This window comes from Zophobas morio, unplaced genomic scaffold (assembly GCF_036711695.1).
Source record: "Zophobas morio isolate AGI-343-1 ecotype UQ-CSIRO unplaced genomic scaffold, CSIRO_AGI_Zmor_V1 ptg000131l, whole genome shotgun sequence".
Taxonomy (NCBI): domain Eukaryota; kingdom Metazoa; phylum Arthropoda; class Insecta; order Coleoptera; family Tenebrionidae; genus Zophobas; species Zophobas morio.
The window spans coordinates 360,575-380,119 of NW_026972236.1; the positions used below are offsets into that span (position 1 = coordinate 360,575).

At 32.1% G+C, this 19,545-nt stretch overlaps 2 protein-coding genes across 2 annotated transcripts; one reads left to right on the forward strand and one right to left on the reverse strand.

Annotated features, from left to right (window-relative positions):
- Positions 1-2,074: 2,074 nt before the first annotated feature.
- LOC135145154 (histone deacetylase 7-like) lies at positions 2,075-5,252 on the forward strand. Its single transcript, XM_064077252.1, has 15 exons — positions 2,075-2,174; positions 2,286-2,370; positions 2,429-2,471; positions 2,533-2,583; positions 2,996-3,032; positions 3,082-3,204; positions 3,332-3,646; positions 3,706-3,800; positions 3,855-3,976; positions 4,034-4,135; positions 4,188-4,262; positions 4,314-4,402; positions 4,456-4,674; positions 4,731-4,811; positions 4,870-5,252. The coding sequence occupies exons 4-15, from the start codon at positions 2,578-2,580 to the stop codon at positions 5,250-5,252; spliced, it is 1,647 nt and encodes a 548-aa protein (XP_063933322.1). The 5' UTR covers positions 2,075-2,174; positions 2,286-2,370; positions 2,429-2,471; positions 2,533-2,577.
- Positions 5,253-5,270: 18 nt separating this feature from the next.
- On the reverse strand, positions 5,271-10,001 carry LOC135145185 (uncharacterized). Its single transcript, XM_064077296.1, has 13 exons — positions 9,921-10,001; positions 9,817-9,865; positions 9,688-9,752; positions 9,549-9,624; positions 9,222-9,478; positions 9,115-9,170; positions 8,992-9,063; positions 7,906-8,238; positions 7,800-7,851; positions 6,832-7,026; positions 6,299-6,373; positions 5,518-6,226; positions 5,271-5,437 (listed from the first exon to the last, which is right to left on the reverse strand). Exons 3-13 carry the CDS (start codon positions 9,731-9,733, stop codon positions 5,326-5,328), a joined length of 1,983 nt encoding a protein of 660 aa, XP_063933366.1. The 5' UTR covers positions 9,734-9,752; positions 9,817-9,865; positions 9,921-10,001; the 3' UTR covers positions 5,271-5,325.
- Between the last annotated feature and the right edge of the window lie 9,544 nt (positions 10,002-19,545).

The following is a 19,545-nucleotide window of genomic DNA, read 5'->3' on the forward strand; positions in this document are numbered from 1 at the left end:
TGTTTTTACGGGTTATACAGATTATATCGGTTATATTTTTATTTATCTGTTTGCTTACACCTGTTATAAATTGTTGGCTATATTTTCTATAGAGAGGAATCACTATTTCATTTCTGTTATGCTTCCTCAAATAAAGGTTTCGACCGAATCCAAAGAAAATCTTCTACCGGACAGTGGAGAATACTTTGAAGATTTTAATATTGCTGGAATTATAAGTTCTTTAAAAAATTCTACTAAGTTAATCATACGTAAGAGGAATGCAGGAGTTGACGTTGCTGAGAAGCACATAGAAAATTTAACAAGCTCAAAAGCTCGTAGCCCTATTACCTCAACTAAGTGCGGTAAGCATACCAAGCAACCAGCTGAAATTTTGGTATTGAAAAGGAAAAGGGGTATTGACGGTATGAAAGCGTCACCTAAAAAGAAATTGACTTCTGAAAAAACAAATAATGAAGTTTTTCACCTAAAACAACCCCTTTTAAAAGCCACTTCGCCGGTCCAATTCGATAAATTCAATTGCAAATCTCTTACGCTTAATGTTAAAGAAGGAATGTCAAGCTCTTCCCCATCCCCAAGCAAAAACCCGCCCTTTGAAAATAACGTAGACTACAAAAAGTCTGGGAGTCCCGCATTCAAGTCAGATAATAACGTTTTTAGAAAAATTTTACCAGTTTTAGAGGTATCAGAAAAAGCTATGGCCTTAAAACTTAGTGGAAAGAATAGGGTAACAAAATTTACTTATGTCTAAAGTAGCAAACATATTCCTCTCCTTTAAGCAGAAGCCACAGATGCGCAAACTAGCTAGAACTAAAAAAGTAAGTGCTGTTATCGAAAGGAAGGAAGAACGTAACAAAAAGGGCGGAGGAAAACTCCCAAAGAAAAAAACCGATAGCAGGACTAATTCTACTGAATCAGTGACTACATTTTTATTTTATTTTATATTATTGTTGCTTATTATCTCTATTATTCTTAAGTGTTCAAATAATCAAGGGAGAAATAAGGAAGATGCCGGCATAACATATACTTCATCTCCCTCAAACAGCCATACGAATCTTTTTTCAATGCGAGTTAGTTAAAAACTCAATAACTTTTTAGTCTATAGGGTGTTAAATTTTTTAAAATTCATTTTGTCTTATAGCTGAGGTAGTAGTAATATATTTTTTAAATTACCATATCCTCTACAATTTAAAAACTTTTTGTTCCTTTATATAACAACATTTGTAAAAAGTTTATTGTGTTGAAGAAAAAATGGTTACGGTTATCACCCTTCTAGCTCTTTTTTCTGCCATGCATACAACCCTTGCTTTTTACCCCCTTAGTCACCCTGGTCTAAGCCTGACGTCTCTGTTCCTTTACTCCAACCTTCATGAATAACTTAATAAACTTCTATTAGTTTCTGGTAAAAAGCTTGAAAGTCTTTCTACCAGTATTTTGCGTGATATATCAAAAGCTGTTGAATTCATTTTGTTTTATAGATATTTTCTTTTTGCTTTGCCTTGTTGAAGCTAGCAGCTCGCTCTTATAAAAAAGAATAAGAGTGAACAAAAGGGGAAAAAATTTATTTTAATAGACATAAAATATGTAAGCCTCCCTTGTCACTTCCTTGATAAATTTAATATTTATTGTAAAAAGAAGGTTTTCTCACTTTAACAAATATTTTATTTTACTTTTTTTCACAATTTTTAAATTCCTTTTTATTTCTTTTTGCTATGTTAAGATGCAACAAGTAGCTTTATAATAATTCTCTGGGCTATTAAATTTGTTCACCTTTTTATTTAAAAACTTTGTTCAACTTCATATGGAGCGTTATATGTCAACCCGGAGTACAATAGTTTATATACTTAACGCTCGTTTCATATTTTTTTTAAGAGAAGCTTTAAAAAAATATAGAATTTTCTGTAATAGTTATATTAGTTAAATACGATTTTGTGGTGCACTTTAGGCGCCCACGAAAACACAAATGGGTGTTATTTTTTAAAAAATATGTTTAACATTGTACTAGAAAGGTCAGAAAGTTTTGCTTTAACAAAAGTTTACTCGCAGGTAAACTAATAATGTTTAATAGCATTCTGTCGGAGGTCGTAATACACGCAGTGTTACCAAGTTATTACCGGTTTTAAGTTTCCACAAAGCTCCACCCATTAACGTTAACAAGCTCAGCACCGAAGAACTTTGTAAGCCTTTTGTAACACCGAACTAACCAAAGTTTATTATTTAATATTAATTTTAATTCTAAGTAATAATACTATCCTATACTAAATATCCTTTTCTCTCGCTTAATTTAGTTAAAAGTTTAAAATTAAATTCTTCATTACAAAAACAAAATTATCGAAGTTTTGCTGCCGACTTTGTAAAACCGGTTGAAGAACGGTTCCTGTTTATAAAGGTCTTATTTTAAAAAAAAAGTTTAAGTTTATGTTGCGTTCAGCATCGGAGCTCAAGTTGAAATTTATAGCGAAAAAGATGTCTGGGTAAAAGTTTTATAATTTAATTTTTTTTCGTCTTTTTACGTAATTCTTATTTGTAAACAAGTATGCCGCCAGGATTAGACGCAGAGATGTGGTTTATGAGAAGCTAATGAAGGTAACTTTAAAATTAATAAATTAGTTTTATCTAATTTCTTAAGGAAGTTACTGAATTACAGTAGAATTTAAAAATTTATATTAATTTTATTAATTTTTTTTTTAGCAAAATACTAATCTATAATAGAATTTGAAATTTTTTTGTTAGACATCTTAAGCTCTTGGAATTTTAATATAGTTTCTTTGCCTTGTTATATCAAACGTTGATTTTAGTTTCACTCAAAATTAAGAAAAGGCGTTTTTTTATATAAATTTATTTTTTTAACTTAAAATAGTTATTAATTTTTATGCATATTAGTTTAATATTATTAAATTACTACCTAAACCAATTTTTAAAAAAAATATTATGTTCGCTCTGCGATTTTGGCTGCTTTGTTTATAGTCTCTTTTATATTAAAAAATCATTTTAACAGGGAAGGACGTCGGAGTGGTATCAAGTCCACTTCGAAGGTTATCTGTTTCGAAACGATCATCTATCCAACTCTGAACGGCCAATAAGGGTGGGGAAGCGAATATGATGAGTGGATACGGCTGGCGGATCTTCATCCTCGCACGGAAAAAAGCGTGTTTGGGCCGCTGGGCCCGGAATCCGAGCTCAAGTGGAGAAGAATCCAGCTTTACAGTAATATTCCAAAAGCTATTTTACAATTAACTTCTATTTGGAAGTAATTTATATATGTATTTTTTAAGATCTTTTTAGAATTTAGCATATTCTGCTTGGATAGTAACATATTTTTTCCTTAAAACAGACAAGGAGGCTCCTGAGGATTTACGACGGACGGGGCTCGTCTATGACCCGTGCACCCTGCGGCATGCGTGCACGTGCATTGACCACGAAGCGAACCATCCAGAGACGGCATGTGCTTTCTCCTTCCTCTCATCCCTTGCAAGTGCTGAGCCCCCTTCACAGTCCAGCCGCGTGGCGAGCGTCCTGCAGATCATGGAAGACAGCGAGTTGCTCGACCGTGTGGTGGGCGTCCGCGGCTGCGAAGCAGTCAAGGCTGAGGTTTCTGCAGTCCACTCTTCTAGTCACGTGGAGTCCTTCGGCGGTAAAAAATATGGAGGTGCTTGCTTTCTTCTTTTGTTGGGGTTTAACCGCCAATAAACGGTAATACACGTCAAGGCGCCGAAAAACAGCCGAAAGATTTAAGAAGAATGCAATGCGGCGGAAGCGGCCTCGCCACGGATACGGTCTTCAACGGCGAAGACACTTCTTTGGTAGCGCTCCGCCCTTGAAATGTTGCCGCAGTAATAAACTTGTTGATGCATAAGGCTTCACGTGTGGCGGCTGGCTGCGTGGTGAGCCTTATGTTCGCCGTTGTTAAAAACGTGGTTACCAATGGGTTCGCAGTTGTTCGTCCTCCTGGCCATCATGCGGAAAGAAACAAAGCCATGTGCTCTCTTGCAACATTGCTCATCTTTTTTATAATTCACCTTTTTCTACTTTCAAGGGGCTTTTGTGTGTTCAACAATGTGAGTGTGGCAGTGAGGGCGGCGCAGCGTAGGCTCGCTGTGAAAAGGGTTCTGATAGTCGATTGGGACGTCCACCACGGGTTAGCTAATAAGAGCTATAGCGCACATGCTTGTAACTTTTATTAACAAAAGGAATGGGACCCAAAGCATATTTTACGACGACTCTAGCGTCCTTTTTATCTCCATTCACCGGCACGATAATGGCACGTGGCTTACTAAATGCTTCGGGTTTGCCTAAACATGGACTCTATTAGGAAGCTTCTATCCGTTTTCCGGCGCAGTCGGGGAATTTGGAGAAAAGGCGGGAAAGGGCTACTCCGTCAACATTCCTTGGAGCGACGTCGAAAGTGCCATATATACCGCTGCGCCTTATAACTTCGGAAGTTACAAACTTCTGCAGGCGCACCTCCTGGAAACACCGAGTACTTGGCGGCGTTTCACCACATTGTCCTTCCAATTGCCCGCGAGTTCGGACCCGAGCTGGTGTTCGTTTCGGCCGGATTTGATGCCGCAGAGGGCGATGCCATCGGCGGTTGCCGGGTCACGCCGGAAGGGTTTGCCCACATGACTGCTCTGCTTCTCTCTCTTGCGGGCGGCCGCGTTATTTTGTGCTTGGAAGGTACCGCACGTGGTCTGCTATGCGAAGGGAATTGCAGTCACGAGGATCAACTTTAGGGGGCTACCACAACTCATCGTTGTCTGCGGGCGCGGCGGCTTGCTTGAGGGTCCTTCTTGGCCAATCCCCACCTCCTTTGAGTATTTTCTTTTTCCCCATTGGCAATCCCCATTTCTCAGTTCTTTACTTCCAAAAAAGGCCGGGATTCCGGACACGGCAAAGCGCACGATTACAATAAGCCGCATGAAAAGTCGGTTAGCGCCTTTCACAAAGTCATCCGAACCCACATTCGATATTGGAAGTGTATGAAAAATCTAAACGATCTAGTGGCAAACCGTAACAAGGCTTGCTTAAAGCAACCACAGCCCAATAATAGTGATCCTTATACTAATAATAGTAGCGAGATTGGTTTTATTAGTAATAGAATTGATGATGATTGTGAAGATGGCAAAAATAATAGTAATAGTAAATATAATAGTAGTAATAATAATAAAAATAAAGATATTGATAGTAAATTCGAATTCCGAGTTCCTCCATGTTTATATGAGCAAGCAACTTTTACAACTAATTTTCGCCAGTAACTGACGGTTGATCCCTCGTGAACCTTGTTTTGTATTAAAAAAAAAGGCTATGCAGCAGTACTGCGGAGCCTCCTTAAGCATCGGAGCTCCGGCCATTACTTGGTTGAATACTGTAAGCGCCTCTCCCATACAACCTTCGCCAGTAGCGTAGTTCTGCCTCAAGCATTTCATTTTCCCTTTGGAGCCTGTAAGGAAGTATCGCTTATTAATAAACCTCTTAAGAAAAACGAAATGTTTCAAGGGAGAAACAGAATAGGGACCAGACCTTGTTACTAAGCGGACAACCTCGCCCAAACGCCGGTGTAACTTAGTTAAACTGTCCAATGAGTCGCCAATGCTTGTAAAAATATTTTCCAAGTCCTCCGCTGTGAGGGAAACTTTTTTGCTTCCCTTATTGGGCGACTTTAACGGTCTATCTTTTGGTTGTCCTTCGGTTATGGCAAGGGGATAATCTAACGTAATTTCCATGCTTAATGCTTGCGCTTCACTTGCTCTACTATTATTATTACTGTCTACAGAAAATTGCTTATCTTCCCCCGTGTTCATATGATTAGCTCCTTTAAGCCCGCAAGTGGTTGTCAGGGGCAGGCAACCGGGGGCTATATGATCAATATTCTGCTGGAGTGGCAAATTTACGCACGGGGGCGAATCTTGAACAGTTACGTAATCATTATCATGCTTTTGAATCTCTGAACTGACCGAAAATTTGTTAATTTTCGGTTTTTTTCCTGTTATGGAGGGACTGCGACTCTCTTCTTGCGGTCTTTTTGTATAAGGTCTTTTGACAGTGACGTCATCACTACTGGCATCTTGCAATAAGGAAGAGCTTGAATTTCGCAGAAACTCTTCGCAGTGTTTTTTTGAAAAATTGTGCTGCACAGCCGGTTTAAGCTCAACTTGCTGAGAGTTGTGCCGGGTCGCCTTGTTAGATATTTGTTCGCTATCGCTGCTATCGCTTAAGGCGTAGTCGCCACCTTGATATATATGAAAAATCAGGAAGTCTCGTAACTTAAGACTTACGCATTTCCAAAGAATCTAAGACTGACATGCGGTGGTGAATCCCAGAAATTCCTTTAAAGTTTCTTGTGTGGATGCCACTCTTATGAGTTCCATGCTATCGCCTTTAACAAAAATACACGATAACTATTCGGCTATACTTAAAAACTAAAGGCCATTTTATTTGAATAAAACTTTCGATCAGCGTTGCTATCCACCAAACAAACAAGGCCACTAGCTATAACCTCCTGAGCCTATCTTTATTTTAAAAGGAGCACTAATTATAGACCCTAAACAGTCGTTTACATTACTTGCCTCCTTACAGCTAAGAATATAATAACTTACAAAAATATTTCTTTTTAGATTACGCTAACTACAAGATTTTATTACCTTACTAATCTTACTAAGCAACAGTTCTTATTAAAATCTTTTACTTTTATTATTTGTTCGACCGCAAAGTTATAATGAATTTTTTAACTCACACACTCTCGCTATTATAGTTGATATGTGTACATGTTAGACGGATACAAAATTTATAGTGCTATCGAGACCAATAAACTTATTGATAAACAGCAGTTGTGACCTTCTAAACGTTTTTGAAGAAAGGCAGGAAATCCCATATTCTTAGCAACTGATCGAAGGTGATCCATATATTCATTACGGTCATTGAATGTATTATCCTTGCACTTTTCGATGCACATAACGCACTTGCATTGATAGCGAATGTCTGTTTTAATAGCGAGAAATGAAGGAAATTCTCCAATATACACTTCTATTCCTGAAAGAGTAAAGAATAAATTAGTTGGCCCACAACTTCAACACTAACGGAAGTTTATGGAATCACTATATGGAAAAGATGTTATATAAACTTGAGTATAATATTATTTTAAAAAGTGATGCGGTTTATGAACTCTACAATATATATTATCTAATCACGATAATATAAGTCAGTGTTTGTGGCTCATTAATTAACCTTCTATCTTTTTGATCAACTCCTGTCGGGCTCTAGCCTAAATTGTTATAACACCATATTAACCTTAACATACACATAAAACTTTTTTATAGTACCCTTCATGTAAAAATATATTTTATTCGTACATTAGCCTATATCTCTTGAACTTTTTAGCTCCTTACTTGCAAACACTGGCCACTTTTGTTAAAAGTTAGTCAGTCTAGCAGGGTAGAGGTGACGCCGGGCACGAAACAGTTAGTAGTGGAGCTTTTTGAATTGTTATGTCATATTTAGCGTGCCTACAAATTTTTAAAAAAAGGGGATGCAAAGGCGTATATAACTTTTAGTGTTTGGATCAACTTTGTGCAATAAAACTAAAGACACTCTAAATAGTTGTCATTTTCTTTCCCCTTTTTTATCATAATAACGTTGTGTTTAAATATTGCGGTGTATATTTGGATACTTAGGGTTCATACAGAATTTCTAAAAACTTGTTGCAACGATGGAGGTGGCTTTTTGTCCTTAACTGGAGCAACTTTGTGCGACCCCAGAATACGACTTTTTTGTTAGTCTTGTTTAGTAAATTTTAAAGCTTTTACCTTTTTCAGAAATACTTTTGAATAAGTCTTCAGTAACTACTTCAAGGGCGGCCTGGATAAAAGTTAATTAGTAATTTAAAGGTAGTAATATTAAGTGTTGTGGTACGGAGTTGCCGTTGCTCTCGCTACTTCCAAAAATAAGTTCTTTCCAATAGTTTTGAAGATGAGTGGGAGAAGAAGGTAACCCGTTACTGTCGCTAACTCTTTTTAAAGAAAGTAGTTCGTTTTTTATATTATTTTCGTTGTAGATTGGGGCCTTTTTCTTTAATTTTAAACTGGCAAGAGTCCCCCCTTCCTTACTTTTGGCATCGGAAACTTTCTTGCTGTTAGCTTTTGTAGGTAGTGCATGTTTCGGGCAATAATACGAATCCGGCTTTCTAAAATACTTCTGGGGCACACAAATTCTATGAGCCGCAAAGACACAGTATGTGTTGTCTGACTATTAAACAAATAATAAATGATTGCTAAAAACGTTGGGATTAATATAGGCTTGAGCATTCATTAACGATTTTGTCTTCATTACTTGAAATAATACAAAAAATATAAATAAAATCAACGCAGTTTAGGTGACTACTAAAGGCCTCAACGAAAAAAAGGCTTTAATTTAGAGTAAATTTCTTATGAACTATATTGATATAAAATTAAACACCAAATATTGTAATTTTACGATAAGTGTTATATTTATTTTTGTAATAAATTTCTTTTACGTATTATTTAACTATATGACCTTTTGAAATTTTATAAAGTTGGTGTTAGGAGAAGAATCACAAGGATAGGCACTTTTTTTAATAAATATTTGCTATGAGAAGAACATGTTTTAAGGCGCTTTGAGGGTGTTAGCCCTTACAAACCGTTAAATTTTCTGCTTTATTTTATTATGAAAGTTGTCATTAGAAAATCTTTGTAATTGCTAGCAAGACCAATTTTGTCTACAAACGCACATCTTCTACTCATTGTAAACTAATTTCTTCAAGAAATTATACTTAGTAGTAACATTTTTTTGTTTTTTTATAGTGTTATTAATATATACATAAACTATTTTTGTCGAGTAAAAAGAAAAGCTCAAATATAACCATATCTAATTTTTATTTTTAAGCTATTTCAAATATAATATATGCCCCCATCTACAGAGAAAAGCACTTAAATTTTTCTTTAAATAGATAAAAAATTTTAACTTTAAATATAAACATACTTGCACATAATCGCACAGAAGAATTGAAGAAAACTTTTCACTGTCTTCAGAGCTAAGGCCGCAAAAGCAGATCTTTTGAAGTACTCGTAAGAGTAGTTTTATACTTGTAGTTGAATAAACTACCTTACAGTACTGCGATTCCCTCCAAAGGATCGTTGCCATTTTTGATGCATTAAATGCTATAAACAATATTTATTGAAGAGAATTTTTTGTTGCAAAATGTTTGTTACAGTGCAGTGCAAAGGAGGAGTCAAACTCTGCATATATTTCGTTTCCGTGGATATCTTTGAGATCCCTGGTCAAGAATTTAATTTCTTCCCATAAAAGCTTTTTTTTCGATTTCCAACCCACTTGGTCGGCGTAGTGCATCAACATTGATATAAAGAATTCCGAATTTTTTTGATTTTTAAGATTGTTATAACTTGCGCATAAACGTATAAATTGAAGTGGGGTAATATCCTTGTTGGGTCTTATTATAGCGGCAACTCTTAATTAATTTTATACAAATTAGTTATGCATTATTATAATTAGACGTAATAATAAATTGCGGCGTTGACCTTTCATAATACTCTGGGAAGGTTACACCTTTTTCTAAAGTCCTTAAAGTATTCATGGCGTCAGGTGAGCCGTCCCCTATAAAGTATTTAAAGGCCTAGTAATGAAAATAAAATTCGGTAGTAAATCAAAAAAGATAACTTTTCGAAGGAAAGGTATTATGGTCACTGCCGAACTCACTGGACATTTGTCAACTAAAATTTTATCTGTTAAGAGGCAAAGGTTATTACAAGCTAGGGAAACAATCAGAGACGCCACTATTAAAGTTACAATGCAGGTTAGAAGGCAAAATAATCTACAGAACTCTCCGCATCATAATCTAGTTTGGTAAAAAGCATTTTCCACAAGAATTTCTTTTGTTACGTAGTAGAAACCTTTGGGCTAATGACTTATTGCCTAAGATAGATTCCTTTTCTTTTCATTTTAAGTGGGTCTCTTCTTATCGCAAAAATAAGGCACCACTGATAGAAGGGACAAACACGCGATTAGAAAGTACTTACTCTAGTGGCTGCTGATGCCCGGAGACTAAAGTTTTTTAGAACTGACAAGTTTTATAGGTTTAACTAATTAGGTGTCTAGTTTACCTTACAGTTACACCGAAGTATAAAAAAATTGTTGATTTAACTAACCTCTTATAGTAAGCGATTACTTAAGCCTTATTGATCTCGCGCGATGTGCAAACATAGCTTTAATGTAAATAAATTTATTATAGTGAGCTGAAGGTGAGCTCACCCTGAAAGCTTAAAAAAGGAGGAATAAATACTAAAACGTGATTAGCGAACCACTAAAGGACTATGCTTTTGGTTAAAATTAAAATTTAATAATTACTATAATGTTAACTAGATCACTTACTATCGCTCAAAAAATTCCCCCAGTGTTACGAAGGTTAGTTAATTTTGTAATTACACGTTATAAGTCAATCGGATCATAGGATAGAGTTAATAATTAAGGAAACTAAGCTTTTATGTGAATATAGATATAAGTCAAGTATAGTTTTGTAGTAGTTTTTAGAGACGTTCATTATTTTATTATTATTATATTTTAAATCTTGCCTTACTGATAAATAAAAAGGGCATTAATTGCCTACCAAAGCAATATATCGTTTGACTAATAAGAGACCTTCGCGGAGCAAAATCTTCAGTTTCTTATAATGTAGGATGCTTTGTCGGCGGGGTTAACCACAACTACTAAAAAATTAACTAAAACTTTTCTTTTATTAAATCTTGATTTTTTTTTTTAAAAAAACTTGCAGATTTTTGTTCAATATACGCAATGAGAACAAATTTTATTTACTAGTTTTCATTGTTAAAAGTGTTCGTGACAAACTTTCAAATATACGGCGGCATCAATACCAAAACCAGTACGTTATTTAGCTTTCTAATGTTAATTTAGAAATTAAAGGATATAAAATCAATTATATTAGGTCACAGGCGGACTTATAAAGATTGAAAATGAGAATAAGCTAAATTCATGGGTCCATATTTACCATTTTCATACGGAGAAAGCTACCCGGGAATTGAGCGTTGATCGGGGATACTGCTTTACAAAGCATGCCTTTCCTTTTTAACGCTTTAGCGGATAATGTAAACTTGTTAATGTCACGCTTTGTGTCGAGTAACATTCGCTTTATTTCTTAGTAGGTATAAATAGAAAAGTAGTAAAAATTACTTTAGACCCTTAGTGAGCCTAAACCGTGGATATGCTTCCATCAAGTAAGTAGCTAACCTTCGATCAAAAAAAAATTTTAAAGCTAATCTACCGATTGAGCCCTCATTTACTAGGCATTATCTTTAAGTTACACTATAACATTCTGCTCATTACTTTAACTTCTAAGAGGTGAGCATTATCCATTTAGTAACACTTTATTAGTTACTTCAAATCTAGATTCTACTTATATTATTGGGCAAACCTCTAAATATCAGAAGTCATTATATTAAAATGCTTTGGTGTTTTTTAAACTTTGTAGTAAATACACTTCACACCTCGAACTTTCTATAAAAGTTTTCAAAGCTTAAAACTCCTTAATGTCATAGTTTGTAGATCTTTAGACTTTAGCTTCAATGTTTATTTCTTGTCCATTAAGCTAACTAGAGGAAGGAAGGTGAGGAAAATACAACAATTGACAATATATGCAAGAAGTAAAACTTTGCAGTTCACACATAAAAGCGTATAAAAATTATTGGCAATATCATTATTATAACCGAGCTTTAATTACTACAAAAAACTTATAACCTTAATTTTTTTGAGCGACAAAATGGAGCTCTGTAAATTTTCAATATTTTCCAATTTTTCTATAGTTCGGTGGACTCTGTACAACGAAATATACAGTTAAATATTATTTCTTTAAGTTATTTTATTACATCTGCTTAGCTATAAAAGAGGACAGTGATATAGTTTAGCTTCCCCCATCAAGAAGCTACTGCAATCTAATTGTGTTATACACATTTAATGCTTAATATAACCTTCAAAAGCTTCCTCTACACTCTATTTAATAAATGATAAAGTAAAAAAAAAATCTAGAAGAAAAAAATATATCTAAAATAAAATAATAATAAATAAATGAAAATTTTAAAATACTTAATCAGCCATAATAATTTATTTATAATTTAAACTTTTGTTTGTATAAAAACATTATAATTTATAGAAAGTTAGTCTATATTTTTTTGGAACTGGCATTTATAGTAATTGTGCTTAATAAACAAGATATGAACCCTTACAAATAATCGGACATTGAATGAACATAAATAACTCTTGATTAAACAATATTAACTTTATGTGATGTCGGCGGTTCATAACGGGAAAAATTAACATAAACGTTCCTTCTTTTTTTTTTTTAATAGCCATATGTTACAAACTTTGATATGTAAACTTACCTTATCGTATAGTTGAAGCGAAAAATTGATATTTGTACAAAAAATGCAACTGTGGTAAGACTTTTTATAATTTGGTAAGTAAAACTGCACTTAATTCTAGCCACAACTACTAATGAACTCTTTATGCGGTTAAACACCGTTAAATGCACACATAAACTAGTTTACTTATAAAGTTTTTCTGGTAAGTCTTCAGCCCTTAGTTCGAGAGTTTTAAAAATATCTATATATATATTTATTCGGTACTTTGAGTTTACCATAGACTGCTGTGAGTATTTAATAAATGTTTTAAATGGATTCGTTTACTACTTAATGGTTAAATAAAAGAAGAAAAACAGTTTTCTTTTAATTAAAAAGTAATATTAACAACATTATAAAAATACTTACTTTCGTGTTTATTTTAGTGTTAATTATATGCTATTATCCTGAATGTTTAAAATTTATTACAAAAAATAATTGTTTTGTTAGCCTTTTTTGTTACAAATGAGAACCTTAAAGCTTTTTTATGAGATTTTTATCACACCATGTCCATTAATCATTAATGTATTTGTTAATAAAGTAATCAATAAGTAGGTCATAGAAAAGCAATTTTTAGTTTTTTAAAAATCTACAGGTGTGTTACAAAAAATATGTTACAGTATTCTACTGGCAAATTCATGGCTTTAATTGACCGACTATAAAAAAAAAGTTTTAAATACGAAATAGCGTCTTCTACTGTAGGTTTCGGAGTAGAATTCTTCCATACTTACCGCTCACAAAGTAAATTGTAAAATATGAAATTTAATTTATTAAAAGACGAAATTTTTATTAAAAAAAATTAACAAATAAAATTTTGAGGAAGGCACGACAGAAGTCATTATCAGACTTATTTACAGTAATAAAACTAAGAGCGATGTTACGCAAATGTAGTTAAGTACATGCTCTTTTTGTACGCCTTGGGCTTGTAAAAACGTTTAAGAAAGGTATTTTCTTTTTAATAACTAGCCACAAGGTTAATGTGGTATCAACTCGCGAACGCTAACTTTTTAAGGCCTTTAGGCTTCTATACTCTAATTTAAAATTTCTTATTATCACGCTATTAATTAAAAATATATAACTTCTAACCTTGACTGCGAATTAAACAAGAGAATTATTTTTTTAGTTGATTTATTAATAATTAAGTCTAAAGATGTATCGATTATCAGCGGTTTAAAGGGTGAACTATTCTGGTATTTATACTAGCACACATATATTTAAAGCAGCAACAAAAATAATTTGTGAAGATTTTATATTGCAACGAGAACTAGAGCTACACTGAAGAAGTCGTATAATGTGTTTTCATCTCTGTAATGGAAGTCTGACTACAAATGATTAAATGTTAATATTCTTGCGTCACTGTTAGCAACGTGAAAAGGTTAATTACTATTATGAACGGCTAAACATTTCAATACCGGCAGTTTTCCAACTGATGTGGCTAATTTTCGTATTTTTTTTATTATTTAACTGTCTTTGTGCCCTATTATTTTACACAGGCAATTTTAAAGCTTTTATTATTGCCCACACAATTATACCAACCCTTTCTAATATTATAAAATTATTAAAGGTTAGTAAACTTAAAAAAATTGTAAGAGGAAGCTTGGTTACTAAAAAAAAAAAAAAAGCAACTGTAGTATTCAAAACGCAATCCTTAAGCTAGTTTAGTAACTAAAAAAATAAAGGTTAATAAAATCTCAACGGCTGCCAGCGGAAGCTCTTCATATCTATCTTTGCCCAGAAACCGCTTTAACTGCCAGTAATTAAATTTCTTATACATTATACAGGCTATTGAAGCAAAATCGAAGTGGATACCGCACCAAAACTAAATTCTTACCAGCCTAATTTTGAGGTTTAAGACAGTTCTTTCGTTTTTAATAATAATATTTTAACTTTAGGTCTGTAATTTCTGGATCGTTTTATGTTACCGCAGTGGATAGGACACCTCAACTCTAACAACAATAAATTTTGCTAATAATCACTTTAGCGGAAGCGTTTTCAATAATTTTTAATATATTTTTTTTACAAATATTAACCAAAAAGTATATATTTCGATTATCTTATATTAATAACCTTTTTTTTTATTTTTTTGAACTTAATGACAATTGGGTATTACACCCCGAACCTTCAGGTTTTTGTACTCACTTGGCTGCACCAATTAAACTATCCTGCGTTATTTTTAAAAATAGTGCAGTTAGCAAGTTAGTTTCGTACTAATCCTTGAACAGGTATAAGCACTATATTACATGCATTTAATTTCTATAAATCAAAATTACAGTTTTAATTCCTATTCATTTTTTCTGTCCCTTTAACAAAATATATTATTATGCATTATTTAAAATTGGTCGTCAAACTCAATATTTATAACTGAAGTAAAAAAGGATAAGAAATTGAAGGTGTGTGTTTAAATAATGATATATATAACGATAACATAATTATATATTTCACAAATTATTTTTACATAAAGGACAAGAAAAAAATTTGCTACTACCTCCTTTTCGCCAGTGACAACTATTTTGTTTAAACGATTCTGTAAATGTTATTAGGCAAAGTATTAAAGACTAATGTTTAAAACCAACTGTATTTTTAAAGATATAATTGGAGGCCCTAACTTTTTTTTGAACTGTGCTTTATTTTCGTTCTCTTTTTAAAAAAATAATTAGAAACAGAAATTTTCTTATTAACTCTTCTTGCAGCGTAGAAGCTTTTGGGAGGCAGCATTACTAGTTAATGTTTAATAGGTAAGCAGTAAGTTTAGAGTTAAATTTGTAAAATATGAATATCTTTATAAAACATATATAGTTCAACCTTTTTTTAATCAACGCTTAGCTGGTTTTTCCTATAATGGTGATATGCGCCGTCAGTATTATATAGTAACATTGATCTAGAGGTTGGGTGTTATTGTTCATGAGATTTGGTCTAAAGGGCCAGAACTTATATAAAACCTAAGCTTTAAATAATGCTTAAATTAAAGGTTTTTTTAATAACTTTATAGTCTAGAAAACTATGTAATTAATCATATGTATCAAGTGTTATATAATTTTACTAACAAAAGGTGAGCTAAAGACTTCATTTTATTGTGGAATATTGCAAATAAAAATAATTATTTTTAATATTAGTGTTGAAAAACGTTATTTCATGCTCTCTGCTACGCTTATAGCGACACCAATCACAAGTTTTGCATAATTTATTTTCTATATTACAACAGAATCCCAATTAGAATTTCTGTTTTTACAAATATTTTATTATTTTCACTGACTTTTAGTAAGTCCCAAAGTAGCTAATAGAGTGGACCTTATTACCACCTGGTTTGACGTATTGCGATTTAAACGTAACAATATTTGTATAAATGACTTTTAATTAGTATTTAGGCAAGTTTAACTTTACAGGCACATTACTCTAAAACCGACTTTATAAATTTTAATTGCCGGTAATTTGATAAAGAGGAAAAAAATACTTAAAATGTTTTAAGTTATTTTATATATTGACTCAGTAACCCCCTAGAAGTGTATAAATTTCCTTCCTAATTGTTAACAAAAAATTATAAAATAAACTTAATGCCGATCCAAAAGTAGGTTAAAAGTAATTCATTGCCGTTGACAACTGGAACATACACTATAATATAGGCTTAACTGTGATTTGTTTGTACTATAATAATAAAGAAAAAAAGGGGACAGTGGGGGATCTTCAGCTCAAGAAATTATTTTAAACTTAGCCAAACTTACTAAATCTTAGTTCTTTTTATAGTTTCAAAAATTTTATGTAACTTACATAGCTAATGTAAAATCTGTTCTCGTATTCACTTTTAATTGATATTAGAGGAGACGATCAGAGTTAATTGCCGATGATTAATATTTAATAAATTCTTTTGCAATGAGCAGGAAAAAAAGGTCCACATGTAGTAACGTCTTTAACTTCTTCGTTACATGATCATTGCTATCGTTAAGATAACTAAAAGTTATATTAAGAAAAAGAAAAAATAGCTATTTGGTTTTAAAGCAATTAGCTTAAGACGAAAAGTACCAAGTGGAAGATCTATATCCATAAAAATTAGGCTTTTCCCGGGACTAGGGTAACACGGTTGGCCCACGAACCTACATTAATCTACTAATATAATAATTGAAGACGAACTTTTCTAGCAACAGATAACTTTTAACCTCACCTTCACCATAAAATTTTTTTTCTACTTAACCTAAATTAAGGCATGAAAACTAAGATGAGAAGGCAGGTCGTTAATTAAAAAAAATATTTTTTAGGTAAGCTTTAAGGTGGAATTAATTATAATCTTGCTTAGATCTTTGAGATTTTAAGTTATCCACTTTACTTATGGATGTTATATATTTTATTAATTTAATTAAAAAAAGCAGAAGATTACCTTAATTTATCGTAAAATGGTTGAAAAGAGCAAAGATATTGTGAGTAGCCCTGCCATTATACAATATAATTGTTAATAATAATAGAAGAAAACTATTTATAAGTACTTTTTAACTATTTTTATGAGCTTTAGCTAACATAAGTTAAAAAATGAATGAACAAGATGGGGTAATATTGATTTATCCCGTTAAAATTGAATACATTTGCTTATCAGATGGTTCGGAAGCCTACTAACAGTCTAAAAATATATGGACAAACGCTTTAAATGAAAACCAGAGTCAACTGAAGGTTTTTTATTAAAAATTTATATTTAAAAAAATTAATTTGGATTTATGGTGTCAATAAAAGTATTGAAAAATGCAAGAAAGGCATCTATTGCTGCAATCACGTACAGTTAGAAAGTTAAAGCTCATAGTTACATGCTAGGGTTTAAATTAATTTTCTCACATTTTTAGCCGAAATTTTTTTTTTAATGTTTGTTATTTTAGTTACGTATGTAAAGTCAACTGTGCTAATTTTTGTTCACTAGTACAAATTAATTTATTTAACATTATAATTTTTTCAGAGAGGACAAACTGGTCTAGAAGGCCATTGCTGGTACTTTCAATACGAAAACCCTTATAAAGAAAAGAAAGTTAAAAAATATATTTCCTTATCAGCCTTGAAAAAGTTATTGTATATTTGACTTTTTTATCTCCTAATAAAAAAACGCTCTGACAGGTGCTCCCCACGCCGTTACTATCTTAAACAATTATTGTTTTATTCTTGCAAAAGATGAGTGATGGCTTTTTCATAACATTTGACCAGGTAAGCCAGATTTCAAAAAAAAAAATTATAGCCTCAGTCCACCTTTAAAATTAACTTCTGGCCAGCTTTGGTGACATGAAACGAAAAATTCTGTGTTATGGAAACTATCAACTACCGTTATTTTAGGGCTCGTTGACGGGTTATACTTGGTACACCTTAAAAAAAAACGTTTGTTTCTTTCACTTTTAAGAAAAAGTATGTTATTTGTGTATGCCTTTAATAGGAGATAATCGGTTTTAAGTCAAATATAATGGTCGAATTAACTATAGAAATTTCAAACCATTAAATAATAATAAGAATTTCAATAATAATAAAAATAACAGTATTTAATAATTATAAATATAAAAGTGAATAATATATGAAATAGATAATAAGCAAAATAATACTAAATAACCAGAAAGACAGTAAGAAAATTAAGTACCCTTGCTCCCATTTTCTCTGCTTCGTATCACTTAAAACCAATCACATTTAGATATACATATTAATAGGCTAATATCTTCAACAAAGATTTAATTGCTTAAAGACCCTCTGAAATGTTTTAATAATTATTAAAAATTACTTTAAACAAAATAAAGAGCAAATAAACCAAGGAAGGCTCAGCTTACTTTTTTTTGCACATGATCTTGATAGTTTTTTTGGATATTATTACATCCATACATTCTCAGATTTATTTTACTTATTTGTAAGTAAAGAGAGTGGGTGAAAGCTTAACATCCCTGGATCGCCGTGACAATCTATAATCTTATCCAGCAACGAAAAAATAGAAGTTTTTTTAAGTAGAATTCGATTAAAAAGTGGTAGTATCTATTCCAAAAGGCGCAAAACTAAAATCTGATTAAATTAACACTAAAACAAGTTTATTTTTTTTTTATCTATAGCGGTATTTAACCAATTTACTAGTGCTAATAAAGAAACACTCAACTTAATAGCACATGGTGCTTGTTTGGTGTAAATATTGGTGTTACTTGACTTGACCCAAAGTGTGTAAGGTAGTCTGAGTCGCACTTCTATGTGTTGCGGTGTTTTATAATGTGCAAAACCTTGAAATTTAACTTTGTATACTAAAGTTACAGTTAAAGTAAACCCTCTGTTATTGAGTAGCGGGGGAGGGTAAGTTTTATACTATTTAGTACTAGGTTAAAAATAATAATGTTATTGTAAAATTATAATACTTGAAGCAATAAAAACATTTTTTTAATATTAAAACTCATAATAAAACATTTATTCTTTATAATTTTCTATTGTAATTTTATGCACTGGTGCACTCCTTAGCAACCTTTATACCAAGTCGACTTATTTCTAATCTACAGGCCTTTGCGATAGGTTTATTGGATTCCCTTTTTTGCTGTACAAAGTGACTATTAAAAAACCTTTATTATTTATTTATGGAATTTAAGATTAACTACAGATCCTGTTGTGGGTCTATAATTGATAAATTTAACTTTAAATATATATAAAATAGTATAGAATTTACGTTATAAACTTAGTAGAATTATTTATTATATTGTGAATATTTAATGTAATAGCGCTTAGTGGATTTGAAGTTGGTTTTTCGTGAACAGCTTCTACTTATTCTTATAAAAAGACTAATCACGGTTGTATGGTGGTAATTATTTATTTGGTTTGGGTTATGTTGAAGGTAAAAGAGTGTAGCCCAAACATTTACTGTGAGTTGCTTGTATATAGTAAAATACTAGTTAATACTGCAATAGCTTGCTTAAATTTTTTTTTAGCTAGGTCATACCTGAAGTTTTCTAACAAATTAATTTGTCATCAACAATTAGAAGTAGTTTATATACAGAATTTTATAAAACTTATAATTAACTTTATAAGTAAAATAGGCATAAAGATAAATTTTTATTTTTTATTATAAATTATAAAAGTAAAACTTAATTTTTATATAAATTTAGAAGCCTAGTACCACCTTTTTACGAGT

Bases quoted from the DNA above. Each gene is read 5' to 3' on its own strand.
- LOC135145154 (XM_064077252.1), top strand. The intron at 4,403-4,455 runs GTGCCATATATA...AAACTTCTGCAG, and splicing joins TCCTTGGAGCGACGTCGAAA to GCGCACCTCCTGGAAACACC. The intron at 4,812-4,869 runs GTATTTTCTTTT...CTTCCAAAAAAG, and splicing joins CCAATCCCCACCTCCTTTGA to GCCGGGATTCCGGACACGGC.
- LOC135145185 (XM_064077296.1), bottom strand. From the start codon at position 9,733: ATGTCCAGTGAGTTCGGCAGTGACCATAATACCTTTCCTTCGAAAA. The intron at 6,227-6,298 runs GTCAGTCTTAGA...ATATATATCAAG, and splicing joins TCTGGGATTCACCACCGCAT to GTGGCGACTACGCCTTAAGC. The intron at 5,438-5,517 runs GTCTGGTCCCTA...ACTTCCTTACAG, and splicing joins GTTGTCCGCTTAGTAACAAG to GCTCCAAAGGGAAAATGAAA.